Source organism: Aedes aegypti, chromosome 3 (assembly GCF_002204515.2).
Source record: "Aedes aegypti strain LVP_AGWG chromosome 3, AaegL5.0 Primary Assembly, whole genome shotgun sequence".
Lineage (NCBI taxonomy): Eukaryota > Metazoa > Arthropoda > Insecta > Diptera > Culicidae > Aedes > Aedes aegypti.
The window spans coordinates 105105880-105129770 of record NC_035109.1 but is presented as its reverse complement, the minus strand read 5'-3'; the positions used below and the strand labels follow the sequence as shown (position 1 = coordinate 105129770).

Sequence of the window (23891 nt, the reverse complement as noted above, 5' to 3'; positions counted from 1 at the left end):
TGTTTGTCATGAAAAAACCCATGTTTTTGCTGAACATATCATCACTCTATCTTTTGAAGTAACTAAGTTATTCATGAATTACTCTTTTTCAAGGGGTAGTTTAGGCTTCTATAACTGGCTTCGGCGCAAAATGGCGCAGACAACACTTACAAATCATGAAAGTACCATATCTCCCCTTTCGTCATTTGATAAAAACTTTTGTCTATAAGCGTCTTTGCATGGGTTTTTACTATCAAACAAATAAGCTTTATTAAAACGAATTCGACTGATAATTCTTTTACTTTAAGAGATAGAGAGGTGCGATGTTCAGCAAAAACACGCGTTTTAAGATGTTGAACAACTTTGTAGCAGACATGAAAAATGTTAAAAATTTAAGAAAAAAGTTATGAGAAAAAATGATTTTAAACAAGTTTTTTCATACAAATTTGTGTACTTTGTGTTAAAAAATTCGTAACTCTTTTACAAGATTTTTAACATTTTTCATGTTTAATGTGTTTCATGTTTTCGAAAAAGTATTCCGTACAACACCAAAAATCACAACCGCGTAATTGGGGCCTTCAAACGAAACCCGAACGCCTCCGTTCGGGATGTGGCTAAGAACCTGCACCTAAGCCGAAGTTTTGTCCAGGAGGCCAAAATTAAGGCTGGGCTTCGAACGTTCAAGGTACAAAAGGCCCCTAATCGCAACGAGAAACAGAACAAGTCCGCCAAAACCCGTGCCAGGAAGTTGTACCTCAACATGCTGACGAAAGTTGAATGCTGCATCATGGACGACGAAACATATGTGAAGGCCGACTTCAAACAGATCCCCGGCAACCTGTTTTTCATCTTCTGGCCGGATTTGGCCTCATGCCACTCCAAGGACGTGCTGAAGTGGTATGCGGACAATAAGGTAACTCCGGAGCTCCGCCCCATCGAGAAGTACTGGGCGATTTTGAAGCAGCACCTTCCTCAATGACCTAAGGTAGTGAAGACAGTCGAGGAACTGAAGAAAGTATGGGTTTACATGCAAAAAACGGTTGATTCACAGGTTGTGCCGAATCTTATGGCCGGGGTTAAGGCCAAGATGCGGGCATTTGCGTATGGACTGTAAATAAAATACGAATAAAATGGTAAAATGAAGTTTTATGGTTATTTTTCAATCCCTGAAAATTTGATGGCAATCGGATGAAAATTCGAATTTTGCGAATCAATTTTGTGTGTGGCAATTTCATCGTGGACACCCTTTAGGCACAATCTGGGAAACAGAACACAAATTATCAAACAGGATTTTTCAACGCTTATTTGCTACCTGAATGATTCTTCTGCATATCTTCGAGTTGAAAAATAGCATTATATCTTACATTTACTTGGTCTAAAACCATCGATAGAAATGAACAATCAGTTGAACAGCTGAGATAAGATATGAAAGTAGAATCTGATTGTTTTTTTAACGGGGGCCTCAACATAATGAGCGCTGAGATGGTAAAAAATCATTCAACTGCTAAAAACCAAGATGGCGTCAAAATGCAAGATCTTCTTCTTCTTTCTGGCGTTACGTCCCTACTGGGACAGAGCCTGCTTCTCAGCTTAGTGTTCTCATGAGCACTTTCACAGTTATTAACTGAGAGCTTACTATGCCGATGACTATTTTTGCGTGCGTATATCGTGTGGCAGGTACGATTATACTCTATGCCCTGGGAAGTCGAGAAAATTTCCAACCCGAACAGATCCTCGATGCAAGATGGCCGCCAGATTTTCCAACCTTAAAATGATACATCTGCGTTTCGGCATTACGTCCACATTAGAACAAAGCCTAGTTCTCAAATTTCAATTTCGCTATTTTTCACATGTAGGGTAACGTATATAATTTGGACATGCATATAATTTGGACAGGCTAGTCGTTCTATGCTAATTTCCAATGAGATGATGAGAAACACATGTACGGGAAATCATGTATTGCATTATTACTACACTATGCTACTTATTAATGATGACCATTTTCATAAGAATTACAAATTGGCTTCAAAAATATAAAAATTGTAAATTGTATCTACAGAATATCTGTGAAACCTACGAATGCAAGAGGATGTGCATTTCAAGAATAAGGTACCGTGGGGTAAGTGGATACAGAAAAATCAAAAGTCAACTTCATTGTTATGTACAGCTAACGTGAATAATGCAATTCAAACTTTTTTCTGTGGATAACAAATGAGGGACTAATATTCTTCAAATCATCATTTATTTCGATTTTTCTGATTGTTATGTATTCAGTACGAGTGACTTGAAAATTTGCGCCAAATGATCCACTTGCCCCACCATGGTGGGGTAAGTGGATCACCAATAACAAACTTTTGCTTTCAAAACAAATGTGGTGTTATTATGTATAGTACGAATGGTATTACTACTGATCTTGTAATTAGTGCTAGTAGTGTTACCTTTTAATACTTTGAAATTAAAAAGTATCTTTATTTAATCAAGATATATGTATATACATATATTATACATTGATTCCCACTTATTCGAACAAAATATATATTGTAGCTAGAATAATTTGAAGAAAATTCATCTATTTATACACATAAGTTATATAGAAGTATTGTAGGATTATTCCTAACGATGTTTTAAAAAAAATACTTGTAGTTTAAAAATATTAGTTACATTTACTTTTGAATAACAAACTGAAATCCTTTTATTCAATTTATGAATAAATTTGTATCATCTGTCTAGAACAATTTATATGGTCAAATAAGGTACGATTATATGCTTTCAATTGGAAAATTTGTATATTTTGCTCTTCTACAACTCAGCTTAGATAAACCGCGGAAAGTTTTGTGTAAATTTTAAAAATAATTATTATTATATGCCAGAAAGGTTAAAACAACTTTTAGTGGATTAATTCAATTTTTCTTTGGACAACTTGACAAATTTAAGCTGGGAATGAATAAAGTTAAGGGAAAACAACATTAGCGGATACTAAAACTTTTTAAAATTATCGTAAGCAGTCTGCCAATAAATAATAATAATACTTGATCCACTTACCCCACCCCATTGAAAAGTAGGGGTAAGTGTACCATGTACAAGATATCTGTATTTATTTATAAAAATCACATATTTTTCATTGTGATTCATTCAATTAGAACTGAAATGCTCACCAAGTGTCGAAAAAACTAATAGTATTCGACTTTAGACAGAGATACAGTGGATTTTTGATTGATGGAAAACAATTTTCAAAATAATTAATTTTTGAAGCAAACAAGTTTGCTTGTGTTAGTGTACGTGCAGTACTAGTTTTACAATAGTATCAGTGTGGGCGTGAAAATATAACCTCAAACGAAGCAATGGTGCGAAAACATTCAACATATTCAAGTATTAATGCTTAATATTGACGAATGATCCACTTACCCCACTGATACACTTCCCCCACTGTACCTTATACATTATATGCAATAATAGCGCTCAGAATTGGCATACATAAAAAGTTTGAAAGTGTAAACATGATTAAATATGTCTCAAATTTAAGCTAAGTTCATCTTAAATCTTTACATGAGTATATAGAAGAGTGCATGGTGACGTCACGAAAAATTCTCCTTCTCTGTCCCTCTTTCATCACGCTTAATTGACTGTCCTGCTCTTTGACACTCACTGCTGGAATTGTTTAGATTTTTTTTATATGGAGTTGACATTCACTGCTGGAATTGTTAACATTTTTTTTATATGGAGTTTCGAGGTTAGGTCAAGCGTGCAACGATCTATAAGGCATAAATCAGGTGTTGTCCAAAATAGATTATGTATTTTGTTCAGTTGATATAATTTGGCCATCTGATGAAACACACTGGAATGTCGCATGCATGCATACTTGCAGGCGTTTTCCATGGATCTGATGATATTTGCTTGCATTAATTGAGATTATTGATTTTGACTAATATACACATCCAATAAGCAAAAAATGCATAAGTCACATGTAAACTCTTGAAGTATTATGATATGATCGTCTTTTTAAAAAACCATTGTATGGATATGGAGATAACGCCTCTGTTCAAATTATATTCACATGAGGGTGTCCAAAATGTATATAAGATGTCCAAAATGTATGACAGACAGGCCGCCAAAAAACGCTATTTTGGAAGCTAATACTACAGCTTTTTCTCCCCAGAAACTTGTACTTTGACAATGGGACATTAAGCATAAAGAAAAATAACGTAATACAAAATTTGTATTTAATGCAGTTAATCGATCGCCATTTCCAGACATATCCTTTGCCTGTACAAAATACATAATTTACCCTACACTCCCGTGCATAAGTTTGGGTTCACCCCCTAGAAAACATACAAAAGTGTTCACTGCCGTTATACGCATAATTGTCCCATGTTCCAAAATATGCAATCGAGAAAAACGCGTTTAAAGATTTTAACACATTTAGGCCTCGTATTGACCAGGTGTGTGGTAGATTAAATTAAAACCTTTACAATAGTATGAAGAATAGCGTCTTCATTAGAGTCAAGAGTTTGTATTATGGAAATAAAGTTAATTTAGCTACAAAATTCAAAGTGGGACTGTTATGCCTAGAAATGCAGGGTTTTTGGTGAATTTCTACGCATAACAGTCCCACTGATAGTAGTGACCAATGATGTGCTAAGCATACTGCTGTAGATGACCGTTCTTACGTATAGATTGTATCGAATGCAGAGGCTGTATATCCTCAAGACAATGTTAAGGCACCTAATGACGGCTCAAGTGACATGTGCCAAACGGAGCCACGTGTGGGGAAGTGAAAAAATACGATTTTATAGTTTAGGATGGAAAGCTAAGTTTTCTGTATGTGTGATAATGAGACAGTTAATGAGTTAGTGAAAAAAGAGTGAATGAGTTATTCAGAGAGTTTATAAGATGTTATGAATTCATATATCGACTCTTCCAGCTGCAGGCTAGATAGAAACTCATCTGCGAAGTCAAGGTAGTAAATATTTAACTCAACATTCACGACACAAATCTTCACACGATTTGACATTTCTTTGGACTGGAAAAATCTTGATATTCGATACATCGCAAATTAAGCTTCAGAATCACCAACATATTTACCACTTGCACCGAAGAACCAATAATCCGGAATAACCCAGTATGTGGCCAGGTTATCCAAAACCTCTTAAACTATTCTTCTTTTGACTTCTTCTTGACTTTATCAAGTTTGCTATGTCGCAAGATAGGTCTCAGAACCGCCAATATAATGGTCACCTCCTCTGGAGAACAGTGTATCCAAAACAACCTGCTATCCAAGAACCTTTGAATTACCTTCTTTAGCCTGGATTTGGGAATTTATGTAGTTTGATGTTGCCAGCTATGTTTCAGAACCGACGGTTTAGAAGCCATTTCCCCCAGAGAATCGGTATTCGGAACAACCCCGCATGTGGCCAAGTCATCCAAAAACGATCGAACTATTTTTATTTAGATTTGGTTCGCTAAATCATGAAGTTAATTAGTCGCAAGCCATGGACTCGATATTAAAGTGGTTACATTTGCTTCAAGTGGGATTATTTCACTACTCCCCGTGATAAATCCAAAATTACGGTAAATTTTTAATCGATGACCGCGGTTCCAAACACTAGAAGAATGTTGTGATCGACCCTGAAAATTCAACTGAAATTCCTTGAAATCGGATGGGAAATAAAATTTTGATATTGAAAATTTCAATCAAATCTGACGTCAGGCTCGCATGAATGATGAATGCATCCCGATAATATAAACACATAAAACAGGTTGTGTTCCACATGGAATGTAAAGCCAACGTAAGAAGGTGTTCAAAACGATTTTCCCTAACACCAGCTAATTCAAAACTGCCTACTGACTATTTTGTTCTAGATTAGCGCAGCGAATTGTATAGTGTGACAGTTATGCGTAGAAATACTGTAGTGGGACAGTTATGCGTGGAAATTCAACAATGGGACAAATTGACTTGGCTTGCTTTTCATTGAGTTTCCGAACAAAGTTAATTTTCGGTGTGTGTTTTCTAAAACTATACGTAAAAATAAACTGTTTGATGACAAAAAGTCAAAATGCACAAAAAGTAACATGGGACAATTATGCGTATAACGGCAGTTCAGTCCATATCTCTGTGATTACAAGTTCAATTGAAACTCTCTGAGCTGCATTCGATAGGCAAAGAGTTATTCTTACTTCGTATGTATTTTTCCAAAAACATTTTTCAAACTTTGTATATAAAATGTTTACTTAAAGTTGTGACATTTTTCAAAAAAACACATTAAAAAAAACATTTCCAATTTCCTCAGCATTGGATCGACCAAAGTTTTAAAACAAGGTGTCATTAGAATCGTAATCATATATTCTAATTTTTACGGAAAAATCTGGAAGGTATTCAAAATTAATGAAACAGTCATTCAAGTCATCGTGCAAAAGTTTGGGTTCACCTGAGCTTACTTATCTCAAACCCGCCATTATTTGCGCTCAAAAAAGCTTTAAACTTTTAAAATCGGTTGAAAAATGGCAGAGATATTGACAAAAATTATGTTCGTGTGGCTCGGGTGAACCCAAACTTTTGCACGATGACTTGACTGACTGTTTCATTGATTTTGAATACTTTTCAGATTTTTCCGCCAAAATTTCGTGGGGTATCTTTAAAGAATATAAGATAACGATTCTAATGACACTTTGATTTAAAATTCAAATATAAATTTAGTATACAAAATTAAAAAAACGTATTTGAAAAAATACATACGAAGTAAGAATAACTCTTTGCCTTTCAAATGCGGCTCAGAGAGTTTCAATTGGACTTGTAATCACAGAGATATGGACAGAACACTTTTGTATGTTTTTGAGGGGGTGAACACAAAATTATGCACGGGAGTGTACGTTGGTCGGTAGTAAAAACAATACTTTATGGCTCAGAAAATCAAGGATTTTTTTCGCTCGTCAAAAGCTTAAGATATCCATTCTAAATCTATGCACTTTTGTCAATGTTTTACGTTAAAACTACAATTACTATCACAAGACTTACTAATGTCCCAACGCGCAATCTAAAAACTTAATTCAATGAACAACAATGCATATGGTAAAAAAAAGTTTGTTTATTTCAGTCAATGTTTTGAACGGTTTTTATTTATTGAATTTATTTATTCATTATTCTTGAATTCAATGATATGTCGAAGAGTTGTTCTGTTATCAAAAATTGCATTATTTAAGAAAATTTCTATTTAATAACCTGTATTTATAACTAATAAAGCTGATTATCAGGCTCGGTTACGGTAGGGACGTAACGTCAGGAAAATGATGAATAATAACCTTGTTTTCCTTTGTAGTCTCTAAATTCGACAAATTGAGTGCTATCAAGGTGAATAACTCATTCTACTATTTAAATTCATGATGGCGTCAAAATCCAAGATGGCCGCAAGATTTAGCACTCAAAATAATACTCTTTTTCTTCAGTCGACTCGAATAAAACATCAATGATTGAAAACTTGTTTCTTTGTTGTACAAAAAATAATGTTTGCATTGATTACACTCGCCACGTCAAAATCGTGATTTAGAAAATCGTCCATTTCAAAGGGTAAATACTATTGCTCATCTAGTTTTTGTTGCCTATCTTACGCAATTTTTCCTTAGCTTTCTGATGGTGATTTCAGAATTCAAAACGAGTGGTGCGCTAATGGTGAAAAAACGATTTTTTTTAACTAAATTCAGAATGGCCGACAATTTTTTTTAACTTCAAATGGAAGCTATATCTTTTCTCTATACGATGCCACTAAGTTTGCTATGTGTTCCAAGGGAAATATGAGACATATCACGTGACGAAATACCCAAGAATTATCAACAAATGGGCGTATTCGCAAACTGTTTAGCTAGCTGGCGTACGAAGGGTTCACCAATTTGAAAAATTCGTAATGGACCACTCGTAAGTTTTATTAAAAATTAGCGATTAGTGACATAAAATTGGAATTCTAGCTATGGAGTCTGGTTTCAGCGAGAATTGCTCATATACAGTTCGAGTAAATAACAATTTGAAACCGGTATATCTAGATAATTTAGAAACTTGGGGTATTCAGTTAAGTTGCTGTGAAGGTGAAGCGTTATCTTATGGTACCACATTTAGTTCGGAATTTGACCGCTAGATGGTGTATGTGAGCATGATACTTTTACTTGTGTTTTGCAGATATCTCAGGAGCCCATCTACTTAGAAAAATAGCGTCTAGAGCAAAGTTGTTCTGTAAATCAAGGGCTATCATTAGGGCTATCACTATTAAAAAATCGTTTTTACTCCATACCGCTCATATGATTCTAGACCGAATTCTGAGTGTCGTCACAAAATGTTGTTGTAGCTAATTAACGTATCTAACATTATCTGTATATCTCCAACCATCAAGAGCACATGGGCGATCACTATGTCCGATTGAATGAATTGTTTGTTTTCCCTATGAAATTCCCATACAAACTTTGAAGGGCTTGTGCAGTGTTAGTTTCCATCCAAATGAGCTCAAATTTTTGAATCACCTTAACTACCATTGTGCGAGTTAGTTGATTGAAAACTTTGCCACTAGGTGGCTCTACGTCAACTAATTCGGACCGTGGTTGCTAACCTCCAATTTCTCGATCGCCCCTCACTTCCAAGGTCCTGTTCCACTTGGTCAAACCACCTAGCTCGTTGCGTTCCTCTTCATCTTGTACCAGCCGGATTTAAGGTGAACACCATTTTTGCGAGAGTGTTGTCCGGCATTCTCACAATGTGTCCCATCCATCGTACCCTTCCAGCTTTGGCGACTTTCTGGATACTGGGTTCACCGTAGAGTTGCGCAAGCTCGTGGTTCATTCTTCTCTTCCATACGCCGTTCTCACATACTCCGCCGAAAATCGTCCTAAGCACACGTCAATAAAAAAAAAACTCCTAGCGCTTGCAGGTCCTCTTCGAGCATTGTCCACGTCTCATGTCCGTAGAGGACTACCGGTCTTATCAGCGTCTTGTACATGGTACACTTAGTACGGAAGTGAAGTTTACCAGACCGCAAGGTCTTGTGGAGTCCGTAGTAAGCACGACTTCCGGCTATGATACGTCTTTGAATTTCTCTGCTGCAGTTGTTATCCGACGTTATCAATGATCCGAGATAGACAAATTTGTCCACCACCTCGAACTAATCCCCGTCGATCATCACGCGTCTGCCAATGCGAGCTCTATCGCGCTCGTTTCCTCCAGCCAGCAAATATTTCGTCTTCGACGTATAAACCTTCAATCCAACCCGATTTGCTTCACGTTTCAGCCTGGTATTCTGTTCAGAAACCACCTGGAACGTTCTTCGGACAATGTCCACGTCGTCAGCAAAGCAGGTGAACTGGCTGGATTTATAGAAGATCGTGCCCCGTATGTTGAAGCCCGCCCATTTCATAACACCTTCTAGCGCAATATTGAACAGGAGGCAGGAAAGACCACCGCCTTGTCGAAGTCATTTGCGTGTTTCAAACGGGTCCGATAATGCACCCGATATCTTCACACAGCACTGCATCGTTGCTTTGATCAGTCCAGACAGTTTCCCGGGAAAACCATTTTCATCCAACTTGTCCGGGCCCATTTTGATAAGTTCCGCTCCAATCCCATCCTTTCTAGTTGCTCAGTTGTTCTTGAGCTGTTTGATAGCATCCTTAACTTAACATATTGTGGGAGTTGGCACGTCTCCCTCATACGCCTTACTGATGAAGCCATTCTTCCTGCTGCCTTGGTCTTCCTCCTCTGCGCCATTTAGGTGTTCATCGCAGTGCTGCTTCCACCTTTCAATCACCTCACGTTCGTCCGTCAAGATACCTCCATCCTTATCCCGGCACATTTCGGCTCGCGGCACAAAGCCTTTGCGGGATGCATTGAGTTTATTGTAGAACTGACGCGTTTCTTGAGGACGATACAGTTACTCCATCTCTTCACACTCCAACTTTTCCAGGCGGCGCTTTTTATCCCGGAATAGATGGGTTTGCTGTTCTCGCTTCTGTTTGATTGTTCACGTTTTGACGGGTGCCTCGCTGCAGTATCATCGCCCGCGTTGCATTGTTCTCGTCCAAAACCGTCTGACACTCCTCGTCGAACCTTCCACGATGTCTTTGCACGAACCCAATGGCACCTTCCGCTGCGTTGTTAATGGCTGCTTTGAGACTACTCCAGCAGTCCTCAAGAGGGGCTTTGGTGAGCTCTCCCTCTTCTGGAAACGCTGCTTCAAGGCTTTGCGCGTAATCAGTTGTGACTTCGGGTAGCTTGAGTCGTTCCAGATTGTACCGTGGCGGGTGTCGGTACCGAATGTTGTTCACAACGAAGAGTCGTTGGAGCACTTTAACTGCCACAAGGTAGTGGTCCGAATCGATGTTTGCGCCGCGACAAGTTCTGACGTCGATAATGTCCTAGAAGTGTCTTTCATCAATCAAACCGTGGTCGATTTGCGATTCAGTTTGTTGAGGTGATCTCCAAGTGTACCGATACGGGAGACTGGGCTGGAAGTAGGTACTACGTATGGCCATGTTTTTGGAGGCGGCAAAATCAATCAGTCTAAGGCCGTTTTCGTTCGTAAGCTGGTGAGCGCTGAACTTCCCTATAATCGGTCTAAATTCCTCCTCCTGGCCAACCTGAGCGTTGAGATCTCCGATAACGATTTTGACATCATGGCTTGGGCAGCCGTCGTATTCACGTTCCAGCTGCGCGTAGAAAGCGTTCTTATCGTCATCGTCACTTGCTAGGTGAGGGTCGTGCACGTTGATCATGCTGATATTGAAGAAACGACCTTTGATCTTCAACTTGCACATTCTGTTGTCGATTGGCCACCACCCAATTACGCGCCTCTGCATTTCGCCCATCACGATAAAAGCTGTGCCCAGCTCATGTCTGTTGCCGCAGCTCTGATAGATGGTATAACAACCATCCCTATACGTATGAATCGTCGACCCTTTCCAGCAAACCTCGTGCAGCGCTACGATGTCGAACTTTTTCTTCATGGAATTACGTCCTCACTGGGACAGAGCCTGCTTCTCAGCATTCTGTTCTTATGAGCACTTCCACAGTTATTAACTGAGAGCTTTCTTGCCATTATCGCATTCGTATATCGTGTGGCAGGAACGATGATACTCTATGCCCAGGGAAGTCAAGGAAATTTCCTTTACGAAAAGATCCTGGACCGACCGGGAATCAAACCCAGACACCTTCAGCATGGCTTTGCTTTGTAGCCGCGGACTCTAACCAGTCGGCTAAGGAAGGCCCCAACGATGTCGAACTTGTGGACCCTTAATAATTAGGAAAGAACGCGGGTACTTCCCAAAAAATTGAGAGACTTACAATTCCATGATCCGAATTTCCAATCGTTAGTCCGTTTTCGAAGCCTGGGTCTATGCCAATTGTTCCGGTACGAATTTACATTGTATGCTTCCTGTACTGATGATTTTACGGCTGGCTTGTAAGGCTATACAACCAAGGTCCCACCGGGGTAGGTTACCTGATCTTGCCTACGGTTACTCGTAGCCCAGGCGGCACCACGAGGAGGTAGGGATAGGAATTACTGGACAAGAGGTTAACCCAAGTAACCAAATAGCACATTAATTCGCCGTCCGTGCTAATATAGTGCTATTATAGAGTTGACATGCCCTATATTAGCAGTTCAATAGCCCTATAAGCCCAAAAAGGCGTATTAGTGGGCTAGTGGTTACTTGGGAAGGACCACAAATGGAGTATATTTTATACCTACAGGTACGCAAAGTACCAATGGTACGCATTGTCCAGTCATTTACCACCCATTTATAACAACAAATAATAGTTAAATTTCAAGAATTACGCTGAAAACGCCTAACTGTATGCAATTTACAAATAGATTTCCTAATAGGGTACAGAGCTACTTGGGCACTTCCATAATTCACTTTGGCATGGGGGATTTTCTCGGCGGAATTGTCTGAAACTTTGTGATAACAAGCGCTTTAGTACGACGCATATTGTGGCCAAATTTCAGCTCTGTAGCTTTAAAAAAACACATTATCGAAGTGAATCTAAAGTGCCAAGAATAGGATCCGGCTCCCTAACCAACAAAAATTCAATAATTTCCACCGAATGAGCAAATTGGTACGAGTTTTTGTGATGAAATCTGGTTTGGGGATAAATCTCATGCATCCTCCCAAACCTTCAGGTTTATACCATGTTCAAATCCTTGTTTAGAACTAGAAGTTCATGGATGTTTGTCAATACTGCACCGTACATGATTTTGGAACATTACATTATTTTCATAGAAATAAACATTCCTTAACGCAACTTCAAAACATACAATTCGCCAAAGTTACGACAAACGTTCATTCATTGCAGGTTACATTGATATTTGTGCTTCATTAGGAGTGACATGGTGATCAATTTCACTCTACTGATCAATGTCACCCGATTTTACCGTAAATCACTAGAAGAAGGATCATTGCTCTACTTACACTTCCCAGCCGCGTGGAATGGCCTTGATGCAATGGGCCGCCGTTACGACGTAACGGGAATTGATCAGCGAGGCACCACAGTGGAACCCAAAGCGTCCGGTGGGTTTCCGATACTGGATCAGGCCGGTCCAGGGGAACTCATCTAGGCCGGTCCTTTGGCCCCCGACGATACGATCCTGGAAGTCCACTCCGCAGTTGGGAGGCTTCGGCAGGGAATATTGAATCCGCGATCCTGTACTGATGGGGTTGGACGATGCACAGCAAACCTGTGGGAGTGGTTGACGAAAGGGGGGGAATCAATTAGCACGTATTCAAAACCTAACTGCCCACGTTGAGTGGTAGCTATCCGCTCAGTAATCAGTCATAGCTTGAATAATGATAGCTCTTTAGCTACTTTACATATTTGCTGATGAAATAGGTAATCTTTATGGGAGGTCAGGATCCAGAGATATTCACTGAACAAATGTTTTGAAATTTTGAATCTCATAGCTTGTATAATGAAAAATGAAATGATGAAAAATCATCAGGATCAAAGTAGGGATTATCATATGTTACAGAGGTTGCATACAATTTTCCACCAAAAGAAAAATCTTTAAGTCTTAATTAGGGTGACCATCTCCTGGAAGTTCAAAATCAGGACATTTTGCAATTTTCACATTTTTTTCGGTGACACTGTAATTGCGCTACACTCGTTTCTCAAAATTTTTCAAACTTCCAGCACAAGTGCATGAAGCAATGTTAGTCGAGAACTGTCTAAACGTATGGAAAATAATGAAAAACGTAAATTACATGCAAATCAGAAACTGAATCGAAAAAGTAGTGATTAGAAATTAAGCGTAATGCGAATAGAAAACTTTTTGTGTTTAGTTCATCTTCCGTGATGCTTTCTTTGCTTCAGGATTACATTTTTACTAACACTGAAAATGAGCCATCTATTGCCTTTTCAGTTTTGAATATCGCCCTAATAGCCAGTATGAGCATAAGTATTAATTCATAAAAATAACTAGCCTTTGCTAAGAGAATAATCTATCACTTTTTCGAAGACAATAGTGTGTTTTCAATTTTGATGTTGTTAGGTATTTTATCAAGGTTCTTGTTTGAAATCTGCCTAAAACCATAGTTGCAATCCTCTGTGCAAGACGGTCGCTTAAAATTACATAAAAATTTCGTCTAGAATCTACCAACAGGAATACCTTAAGAATCTACCGAGGGTCTCTAAATATCAATTTAGCTATTTAGTCCAGGAAATCATGCAAGCTATTTACCGATGATTTTTAAGGTGAAGATGAATCGAAGTCAAACAACAAATCTGGAGAACCGAACACCAGTTTGATATGAAAACTTAAACGATTAGTCACCACCAGCTAGTGACCAATCGATTAGATTTTCAGCTCAAACGGATGATTGGTTCTCCAGATTTGTGCTCTTGAAAATTTGAGCTTCGATTTATTTCCACCTTAAAGAAATCTGATTTGTGTCTGATCAAGTTCTCGGTAGAATATTACTAAGAACGTAAGAAACATAAGAAGAATGTCAAGAGCTTATTTCATAGAATCTGGAACAAATTTGAAAACTGCTCAAAGTCTTTTCGAAGATTTATTAAAGATTATGTCGCTCGAGTTCTTTGAATCAAATACTCAAAAAAGCTTCTGTTAAGTTTCCATTGAGATCTTGTAATTCTCTAAGGATTTCACTCGAAATTCATGAAGAGTCTCAAAAAAAATCACAGTTTTTGGGAGAAATCTGGTAAAAATCTTAGCTGAAAACCGACACGATTCTGAGAGACATTCCTTGTGAATCTAAATACACCAGAGATGATAGCTTGTGTTTTAGTACAAGCCCAAATGATTATATTATTAACATCAGCATCGTCAAACTTCGACTGAACCTGAAAGTGTTGTAATACAGTTTGAAACGCATTCCAAACTTTCTATGTGACTGAAGTCGATTTCTAAACCCCGTAACTCAACATGAATTTTGGGATAATTTCCATTTGAACATTGTTGTTTTTTTTCCTTTTATTATGTTCTCCGTATTCGAAATATATTTTACATTCCAAGGTTTTCGCCAAGCAGGAAAAATCAGGGCAAAACTTGAAATACGAAAAATAAAGCAGGACGCCTCAAAAGAATCTCAAAATCAGGAAATGTCCTGCTAAATCAGGCTGAATGGTAACCCTAGTCTTAATCGTACTCAATAAATCGTAAGTGCCAAGCCAACAAATTTTCCCCATTTTTAAAATATTTCAACTTAATCGCCAATAACCTTCAACTATCAAAACCACAATGCCTGAACTTTGCCCCCAGTCCAGTATGCATTGATTGTACAAGTCAAAACAACAACCCGGCCCTGCTTGCTGTTCACCACAAACTCATCTTCCACCCGAACAACGTACCTTCAGAAGAAACGACTTTTATGAGCCCGGTTCTCCATTAGCGTTGTTGTCATTTCCAGTTCCAGCTTTGTTTGCGATCATCGTGGTTCTGCGTCAAGATCAAAACAACTTTGCCGATACTCGATGAACACATCGCTTCCCGATCAAGAGGAAATAGTAAGATCGATAAAAATTACATGCCAAGCTGAGCATTACCTATTTTTGATTTGCTATTATTTATTCTAGTATGAAGACCTCATGAAGATCATATTGAGTAATCCAACGAGTATTGATAAGCTAAACTTTTTGAATTTTGATGGTAAAATATAAATGAGAGTGATGATTCCGTTTAAATTTGAAAAGCTTGTTTCGGTATTTTATATCACCGTAATAACATATTTTGCTATAGATATGTTATTAAATAGCTACTCAATAACTTATTGAGTTCTTGAACGCTTTACAACGTTCTGCTATGCGTTTAGTATAAAATATTTGAGTTTGTTATTTTGCGAGTATTATTACCACTTAATAAAGGCCATTGACTATAGTGCGCTGGTATTTAATTTTATTACCATTCAGTATTTAGTATCAGTTTGCCGTGTCGTTCTGCTCGGGTTAGCTTAGCACTATGCGACAGGTTCTCGTGCACGGGGAGAAACTTTGTCCCCACGCAGCAGATTGATGAACCTGTTTGGGGGGCGCCGAAGATGAAACCCAACCCGGAGGACCGGAAACCGGTTCGCACTGCGCTACTGTGGCAAATACCGGCTTTCGATGGGGAATTCCCTGCGTCGAACTCTAAACTTTCTTGTCGAGTGTTGCACTAGGGCGGTTCAAATTGTCAAAAACAGTTTGAAAATTCCATCTCCCATATATTTTCCATACCCTTCTGGTGAAGGTTTAAAGGTAGACCTTAAGGATCTTTCATCATTTTGTTTCTAAAATAAAAGGATAACTTTGTGTGGTTTATCGCCATACTTCAAAAAGTGCGATGTGTTGGGATACGAATTCAGGCAAATAAAGTTTAATTTTTAAATGTTGTTTTTAATTTTTGTTCACCAAAAACTGTTCAAAATATTCAATTTCAGGCTATGTATAATTCGTTCTAAATTGATTTCGACACACGATCAAAGTAAGCGATGAAAAGCATAGCATGTGTATTAGACTGGCCCAGCATAGTATGGGAAAAAAATAAAGTTGTATGATTCCACGGGGCACCCCGAGGATTATTCCTTGGGATTAAAGGGAGCCTTTCTGAAAAATTCAGCTCATTTGGTCGACTCATGAACTGGCGCACTTAAATTGAGTGAAATTTCATGCCAGCAAACGTAGCAGACATTAAACATAATTAATCTTCTGCTTAGATTTATCAGCAACTTTGAAAAAAAAACTGCTCCGCTGACTGAGGTTTTAAATACCAATACTTTTCACTTTTTCAGCCATAAAAACGGTGGGCTGCATTTGACGTTTCGTGAGAGGGAAGTCTGGGCTGCATATGACGTTGATATTTTTCCTCTTCGCCTGTCTCTCTCAGATTGGTACTACACCAGGGAGGAAGCCTCAGAATCATTTTCAACATTGTTCAAACTGATCAGTTTCGTCTTTCTTCGAGTTCCGTAAATGTGACATCATGCTATTGTTACTTTATTTTTTTGTAGTTCATGTTGTTTAGTATATAAATTAATATATAACATGATAATTTAAATAACTCAATTTCATTTGCATGTTTAACTTTTCTAATGTGTTGTAAACTAATTACTAACAACTAACACATAATTTTAAACAATTATTAAATTCTTTATTCTTTAAAAACTTACTCATTCTTTTGTCGAATAAGTACAACTGAATCGATTATCGGTTCAGAAACTGCTTATTATTTTCCAAAACATGATTATCTTTTCTGAAACTTTGGGATCACATTTATAGAAGTCAGGATCTCCAGCAAGTTTCCTATATGATCTACTGACTTAAGTTTAGACGTTGTTTTTTTTGGTGTAGAGAATTTATACAGTTTTATAATTTAAGCGATAGTGAGACAGTGCCAAAATAGAAAGAACAGTACAAGTATCATTTGAAAAAATAATGAAAACCGAATACGATACAAATAATTTAATTAGGGGAAATTGATATTTTTATTCCAAAACACGCTAAATGTTTGACTAATATTAACACTTTGATGAGACACTCTAACGCATGTTTTGTAACTTGGTGCTTTAAACTTAGATATTGTTTAAATCATCAATTTCAACAATTTCGCCAAGTCTTGGAGATTACAATGGAAAACGCCAACCTTTTGGGTTCAGCCCTCTATCTCTTTGTCGTAATATTTAATGGTAAAGTAAACAAACTCTTTTAATGTGAAATCTTCCCAGCTATAACTTTGCCGAATACCACATTTTGATTGGACGTCAGGATAAATTGTTATTCATTATTATAAAGGGGCCGTACACAAATTATGTCAAGCTCCAAGGGGGGGGGGGGGTCAGACATAGCGTGACAAGCCTTACAAACTTTCTAGAGGACGCATACAAAAAGTGTGACAAGAGGGTGGGAGGGGATCGAAAAAGTCGAAATTTAGTGTGACATTATTTGTGTACCATCCCTAAAGTGGGTTCGCATTTTGCATGCTTCACCAACTGCTCGGCAGGCAACAATGGAGTTCATGGCGGGAATAATAGATTAAAGTAATCCAGGCTACTTTGCTCTCAAGTAAAAAAGCAGGGTTGCTCTGATAGTAATTGAATGATCATCTCAGCATGATCTACACCAAGGATTTTATAATTACAAGTTTACTGATCTGAGCAGTCAGTGGGTGCGTGGTGTGGTTAGCTGCGGGAAAGGTGGTAGTGACAGCCGGCGAGTTGGCTAGCTGGCGGGTTCGTGTACACCAGTGCTTCCCAAACTGTTTTTAACTTTCGACCCCTTGAGGCCAGTATTTATCTGGAATCGCCCCCCTAATATGTGATTCAACAATTTTATTAAAGCGCTGTACGTCAAAAAAAAATCTTCCATTTGCATATCCATAGAATCATAATGCAATAATTATTTTGTACATTAAAAATATTTTCTTGGATTTCGAGAACCCACAATTATTAGTAATGATTTAATGAACTATAATTTATAATAGCAATTTTAACAATGTCTTGCGTACATTACAAGCTACTAAATTAGTTTTCGATACAAGTACGGCCCAGTTTTAACTATTTAAATATAATGTATGCATACACGCCAACTTGTGACGAAGTTAGGGGCGAAGCTCTCAAAAATTCAAACAAATGCAATATTTAAGATAGATATTTCCAGACGTTCATAAGGTTCAAATCCGACGTATCTCTAATATTTATTCAAGCCTATTTTTACATAGAATGTTTTTCGTCTTTAGCATCAAGCAGTTTTATCGTTGGAACCCGATTTTGGTCAGTTAAATTTAGCAAAGTTTGTTTCTACCATAAGACATGATAAGAATGAGTTCAACCGAAACTTCAAAATGGGTACTGTAGATTTTTTCCATGAAAATCTGGATGCCAATCAAAGAAATATTAGCTTCCTGACCTCAAAGTTCCTATACAAAAAAATCCTTGTATAAAATATTGGGCATTTGCAAACATTTCTAAAAGTTCTCAAATACATGTTTTGTACATCCAAAATATTCTGTGTGTTTTAATTGATATCTGTGACTAATATGTCCGACCTTGTGAAAATATAAAACACCAACCATTCTTAAAACTCACACGATATTTAAAAAAAAACTGAATGCGTAACACTACCATTTTGTGTTTGACAATCATCGAGTGGTTTCTATCAAAACTTTAAAATAACCATATAACAATCTAAGGTAAAATACTCATGGAATTAAATAAGTTTGGAATTGATTAACCGTTATATGTGTGTCCTCTAAAGGTTATGAGTAATTGTTTCAAATGCTCTCATGTTAACTTTTTCGCCCCCTTTCTGGATTTTTCGCCCCCAAATTCTGTTTTGAAAATTTTCGCCCCCTTGAGCCTGAAAATCGCCCACTTTGGGAATCACTGGTGTACACAGTTTTCACGTTACCGTCTCTATGGGGTTGTTGGGGAATTTTTACTCCAACAAACATAAATACAGTGAAGTGAAAATTTTTCCCAGCATTGATGAGCTGTTTTGTCGCGAATCAAATTTTCGTCGTTCATGTGCTATTCCGCGGAAATTCGGTGTTTTGAATCGCAGATAAATTTATTACAAACTTGAAAAGTTGGTTACCAACTGCATGCAATGAATGTAAATGTGGAAATATCGAGTACTGCGGGTGAGAGCCACCCACCACCGACGGTCCACCGATGAAAGAGAGGATGTGCCACGGTATTGCTGTATGACGGTGATGGTTGTATTTTTGTAACATTAACTCGTAAGTTCTGCTGTCAGTGCAGAAATTCAGATACTTTGCTGCGTATACCACACAGATATGGGTGTAAAAGAAACATTCTGTATCTACTTTGTCACGCCATGCACCTGTCATCCAAACAACCAAAACAAACTCTCCAACTGTCACTTGCATTTCAAAATGGCGGAATGGGAAATCTGACACATTGGGCTAGCACCCTTCTAGATACCTTGATCTACACTTTGGAATCAATAATAAAAAATTATCCTTACCTCCAATCAAAATGCGGTCTTCGGAAAAGTATATACCCTGTAGGTTATTTTAGTTTATTGGCTGTAGATTTTTTAAAAAGCCATTGATTCATTCAAAATAGTTATAGAGGATTGCTTCATTGGTTATTCTAACGCTTAAAGAAGTTACTAGTAACAATTCATACAGTTGGTTTTCCAGGATTTTCACTAAAGATATTCTCAATCGATCTTCAAACAAGCCAGAACTTTTAGGATAGCGTTAGCGTTAACGTTAGCGTAGTTACGGTATACTTCGTAGATTGGATACTAACAATATTCATGTTCGTTTTTAATTATCTCATCCAGACTGCTTTCAGAAACAAGGTTGGGGAGTAAACCTTGATTCAATCTTAAACAAGACAACTAAAAGCATGAATATTGCTATCCCCGGCCACGCCCATCTTTACCGTAACTTGGAATTGGGGGAGGAAATGTTGATGTAGCACTTACTTAGCGAGAGGCCACCGACTCAGCGACACCCTCATAAGTGCTGCGGAGGTGGAGGTTGGGAGGGGTAAAAGGTCATAGGATTCGCCTGAAAAGCTAGCGATCGACACAAGGCATTGTTGTTAAAGGTTTTGAAATTTAATCTTCTGAATGCCGGCAATCAAAAGATGGAATATTTTTTATTTATTTTTATGTTTAAAAGTGTTTTGCGAAACTTTCAACTACAACCCAATCACCGATAAAATGATTTATGCAAGATCATCCGCTCATTATCAAACAAAGAGCGAAACCGATCCCTCCAGGGTCATCGGATCAAAAAAAAAATGTATGAAAAACGAGGAATAAAAAAATGTTTTAAACACGACCGAGGTAAAGGTTTTGTATGTTTCTTATTTTCAAAGCAAAAACTATCTTTTTTCGTCATTGCATATATTAAAAAAAAAATCGTTCTAACTACGAGCAAAGAGATATCCTAAACAAAATTAAAAAACAAAAATTAATCTTTTTCGTGCTAATGCTACTACCGTATATTGTCGCGTGGAACGAACGCGCCGATTGAAAAAGGGTGCAAAAAAACACCAAAAAATACTTTATCCAAAAGTGAACAATCGGAACAAACTCACCAAATCTTCTAATCCGATTTCAGGCATTGTCTACTTCCAGCACGCTTTTTGTGAGACGTGAGACCATTCCAGATACAGAACGGTTTTAAAATCTCCAAGAACACTTTCCAACTTGCACTCCAAAGAAATTACATATTTTGATGTCGAAACTTCACCATAAACTTAAAAGATTTCATCAAAATCACAATAAAACACCGAAATTTTAAAATAACTAGCACCGCACTTTTTTCTTAACACCCGGTGGCAACCGTCTGAGTACCCTCTCGGTACATAAGTGAATGATTCAAATCAGCACTAATTTTCCGTCTGCACTGCACTGAGCACTTCAAATGAGCTTTCAAGAAAATAAAAGATTTTTTTTTTGTTATAGAAATAGCGAAGAAAATCAATATTTTAGAGACAAATTGACAGTGGCAAAATTTTATACGTCCGTCCATTTTCGCGCACCGCCTACTCCTCAGCTCCAGAAACATTCTTGTTTTCTTCATTAACTGACAACGTTCCTTTCTCCTGGTACAAAACTCCTAACGTTTAAAGCAGAAACAAATAGTAGATTGGAATGCCTTGTACCTTTTAATTCTGCCTTAATTGCTTATCTTTGACAGATACGCCTATTTCGATCACCACTTGCAGTCTTTTTCAGTGTCAGTTACTCGTATCGGATACGATTAACTGACACTGGAGAAGTCTTCAAATGGTAGTCGAAATAAGCGTATCTGTCAAAGATAAGCGATTAGGGCCGAATTAAAAGGTGTAAGGTACTCCAACCTATTTTTTTTTTTCTCTATTGAGATTCTGCTCAGAGGATTCGAAAACATTAAAAAGAGTAGTTTTTATACATAGAGAGCGCTTCATTTCTTTTACCGAGGTACCGAAGCATGTTCTGGTTAAAAGGATGTACCGTTTTGATTCATATTACGGACACTTAAGGCCTCAGTGAAGTATAACCCAGCTTGGACCATACAAAATAAATCATTCTGTATGATTTTTTAGCATTATCGAGCGTCGGAAGCCCTTAACTTTCGGATGGTGGGTAAAGAATACCCGTCCGCAACTTGAATAATTTTAAATAAATCAAAACGTGTGGCCTTTTCATGATTCTTATTCCGGATGCTCCCTCACTTTTGCCTCATATTCCGGACGCTTTGATTCGAATTACGGACAGCTCATGATAATCATTAATGGAACAGTCAAATCATCAATTGAAATCGTTCAACCACTTAAGAGACGTCTAAGGTAATTGGGCATTATAAATTCGCAATGATATTTATGGAAAAAAACTAATAAAACGAGCCTCCAAAATGAGAACTTTTGGACGGCGAAAATTGAAACATTTCGTGTGAAATGTTTCCCATACAAACGAGAGTGTCCGGAATTTGAATCTGTCCGTAATATGAATCCAAACGGTAATATCCCTCGATTTTAGTTATTGAACTTTTAGATGATTGAACTGGATCTGTTTAATCTATGCGAGTTGCATGTTCTTTAATTTTTCCCTAGAAATTCTTCCGAAATCGTCGATTGTACATTTGTACAAATTACCTTCAAGTTAATCAAACAATGGTAGAAAAATGTTCACTTATTTCTCCAGAAATTTCTTCAGTCCCTCCCCTAAGGATTCTTACAAAAGTTCACCATAAAATTTTTTATTATTCTGTATAATCAAGCTTTTCATAAATTTTTAAGAACAATTACATGCGCTCTTTTGAAAAATCCTTTTAAGAGTTTGTTTTTTCAACAACTTAATCATGAGATATCTTGGCGTTATTTTTCCTCAGAAAATTTTTAAAGATTTTCTACAACATCTTATAGTTTATTCCTAATAATACTCATTAATATATTGTTCGAAAGAGTCTATAAGAAAAAAATTGTAACTTCAGAAATTTACGTGAGATACGCGTCGGTCCCCTAGGCGTTTTGGAATATCTCCGCATCAAGATGGCCAATAATCAATATCGACACAGATACTGAAACTAGACGAGTTTTTTGGGAACTTGTGAAAAATGGTGTTAACATATCGAGAATCAGAAAGCTTATAGCATTTTGGGGTATATCGGTTGGGGTTAGATATGAAGCTGCTAGTAGAGGAGTTAACTGAAAGCTTTCTTTGAAAACTGGCCATTTATCCATTCGTATATCTAAACAACTAGTGTTAGTACTACTAAGTGCGCAAACAGTATTTATCCACTATCTCGCATGGTTATATTAGGCTTATTGTGAACGCTTCCCTTTTGATAGGAACCACTGCAACATTCCCACCGAAAACTGTCGATAGGCCATCAATGTACTGTTTCTGCATAGATCGCCTTTGTATATCTGTTTGACTATGAGCAGGAATTGATTGCTCTCTTTTCCACAAAACATACTCTTCCAAACCACAGAGGAGGCACGCTAAAGAGCTTTAACACAAATCATGTACAGTGAAATCTCCATGAGTCGATATTGAAGGAACCATCGACTCATGGAAATATCGAGTCATGGAACAGCAATCCTTTGGAAAGCTGTTTGAAGGGACCATCATAGTAACCATGAAATTTTGTTTCCAGTATGGTTCCATGAGTCGATATCGAGTCATGGAACATCGACTCATGGAGGGATCACTGTAATAACATCGCAAAGATTTAGAAATCTCATCTGCATAAACCTTTTTGAAGCTCAGTAATGTACCTTACACAATTTTTTCCTTAAGAACAATTTGTCATCAAAAAATATTTCTTTTCGCACTATGAGACAAAACAACACACATCATGTGTAACTAATGTTTCGCGTGTTTAAAATTTTCAAACGAAACTTAACCGCGCATGTTCCCCATCCAATATCGTACGGTACAATCAGACAAGTCTGATTCGACAGCAGCAGACCATCTACTCCTCTAGAGGGGCACGCAGAAGTAAACAATTTGAAAGTTTTTTGCCCCTGTTCTTTGCGTCAGCCGGTTGACCTGGTCTGAGGTGCTTATTCGAGATAGGCATGTAAACACTATTGGGAACGCAAATTGCGACTATATTTTTTCTCTTGACGCAGGTGATACTGAACACGACACATGTGACGTCAGATTCACTTAGTGTTATAACTCATTCTTGCATTTTTCATTGAGTGTTGAATTGATTTGTCACCATTCTTAGAAGCACTGACGATATATTTCTCGATGAATATGCAGTTATCTTTCTTCAAATGTATGAATAATCACTTTAACATTGTGTACCGATTAAACACTGCAATGGACGTTACTTTGATCAGTGAAATGTAATTGACCGATTCTTCGCACAAAACTTTGCAAAAGCGTATTCGCGAAACAGTTCCGACATCTGTTTATATCACGACTCGAATCACAAGCCAGAACTTTTAGGATCATGCAAAAACCATATCACGCTTCACTG

The 23891-nt window shown here is 37.6% G+C and overlaps 1 protein-coding gene across 1 annotated transcript in view; it reads right to left on the bottom strand.

The window, feature by feature from the left end:
- The window catches only part of LOC5563616 (serine protease easter), a 34204-nt gene that overhangs the window by 2394 nt on the left and 7919 nt on the right, over positions 1 to 23891 (bottom strand). Inside the window, exon 3 of the mRNA XM_001647815.3 lies at positions 12418 to 12683. Coding sequence (XP_001647865.1) covers positions 12418 to 12683 — 266 coding nt within the window. The remainder of the gene's footprint in view (positions 1 to 12417; positions 12684 to 23891) is intronic.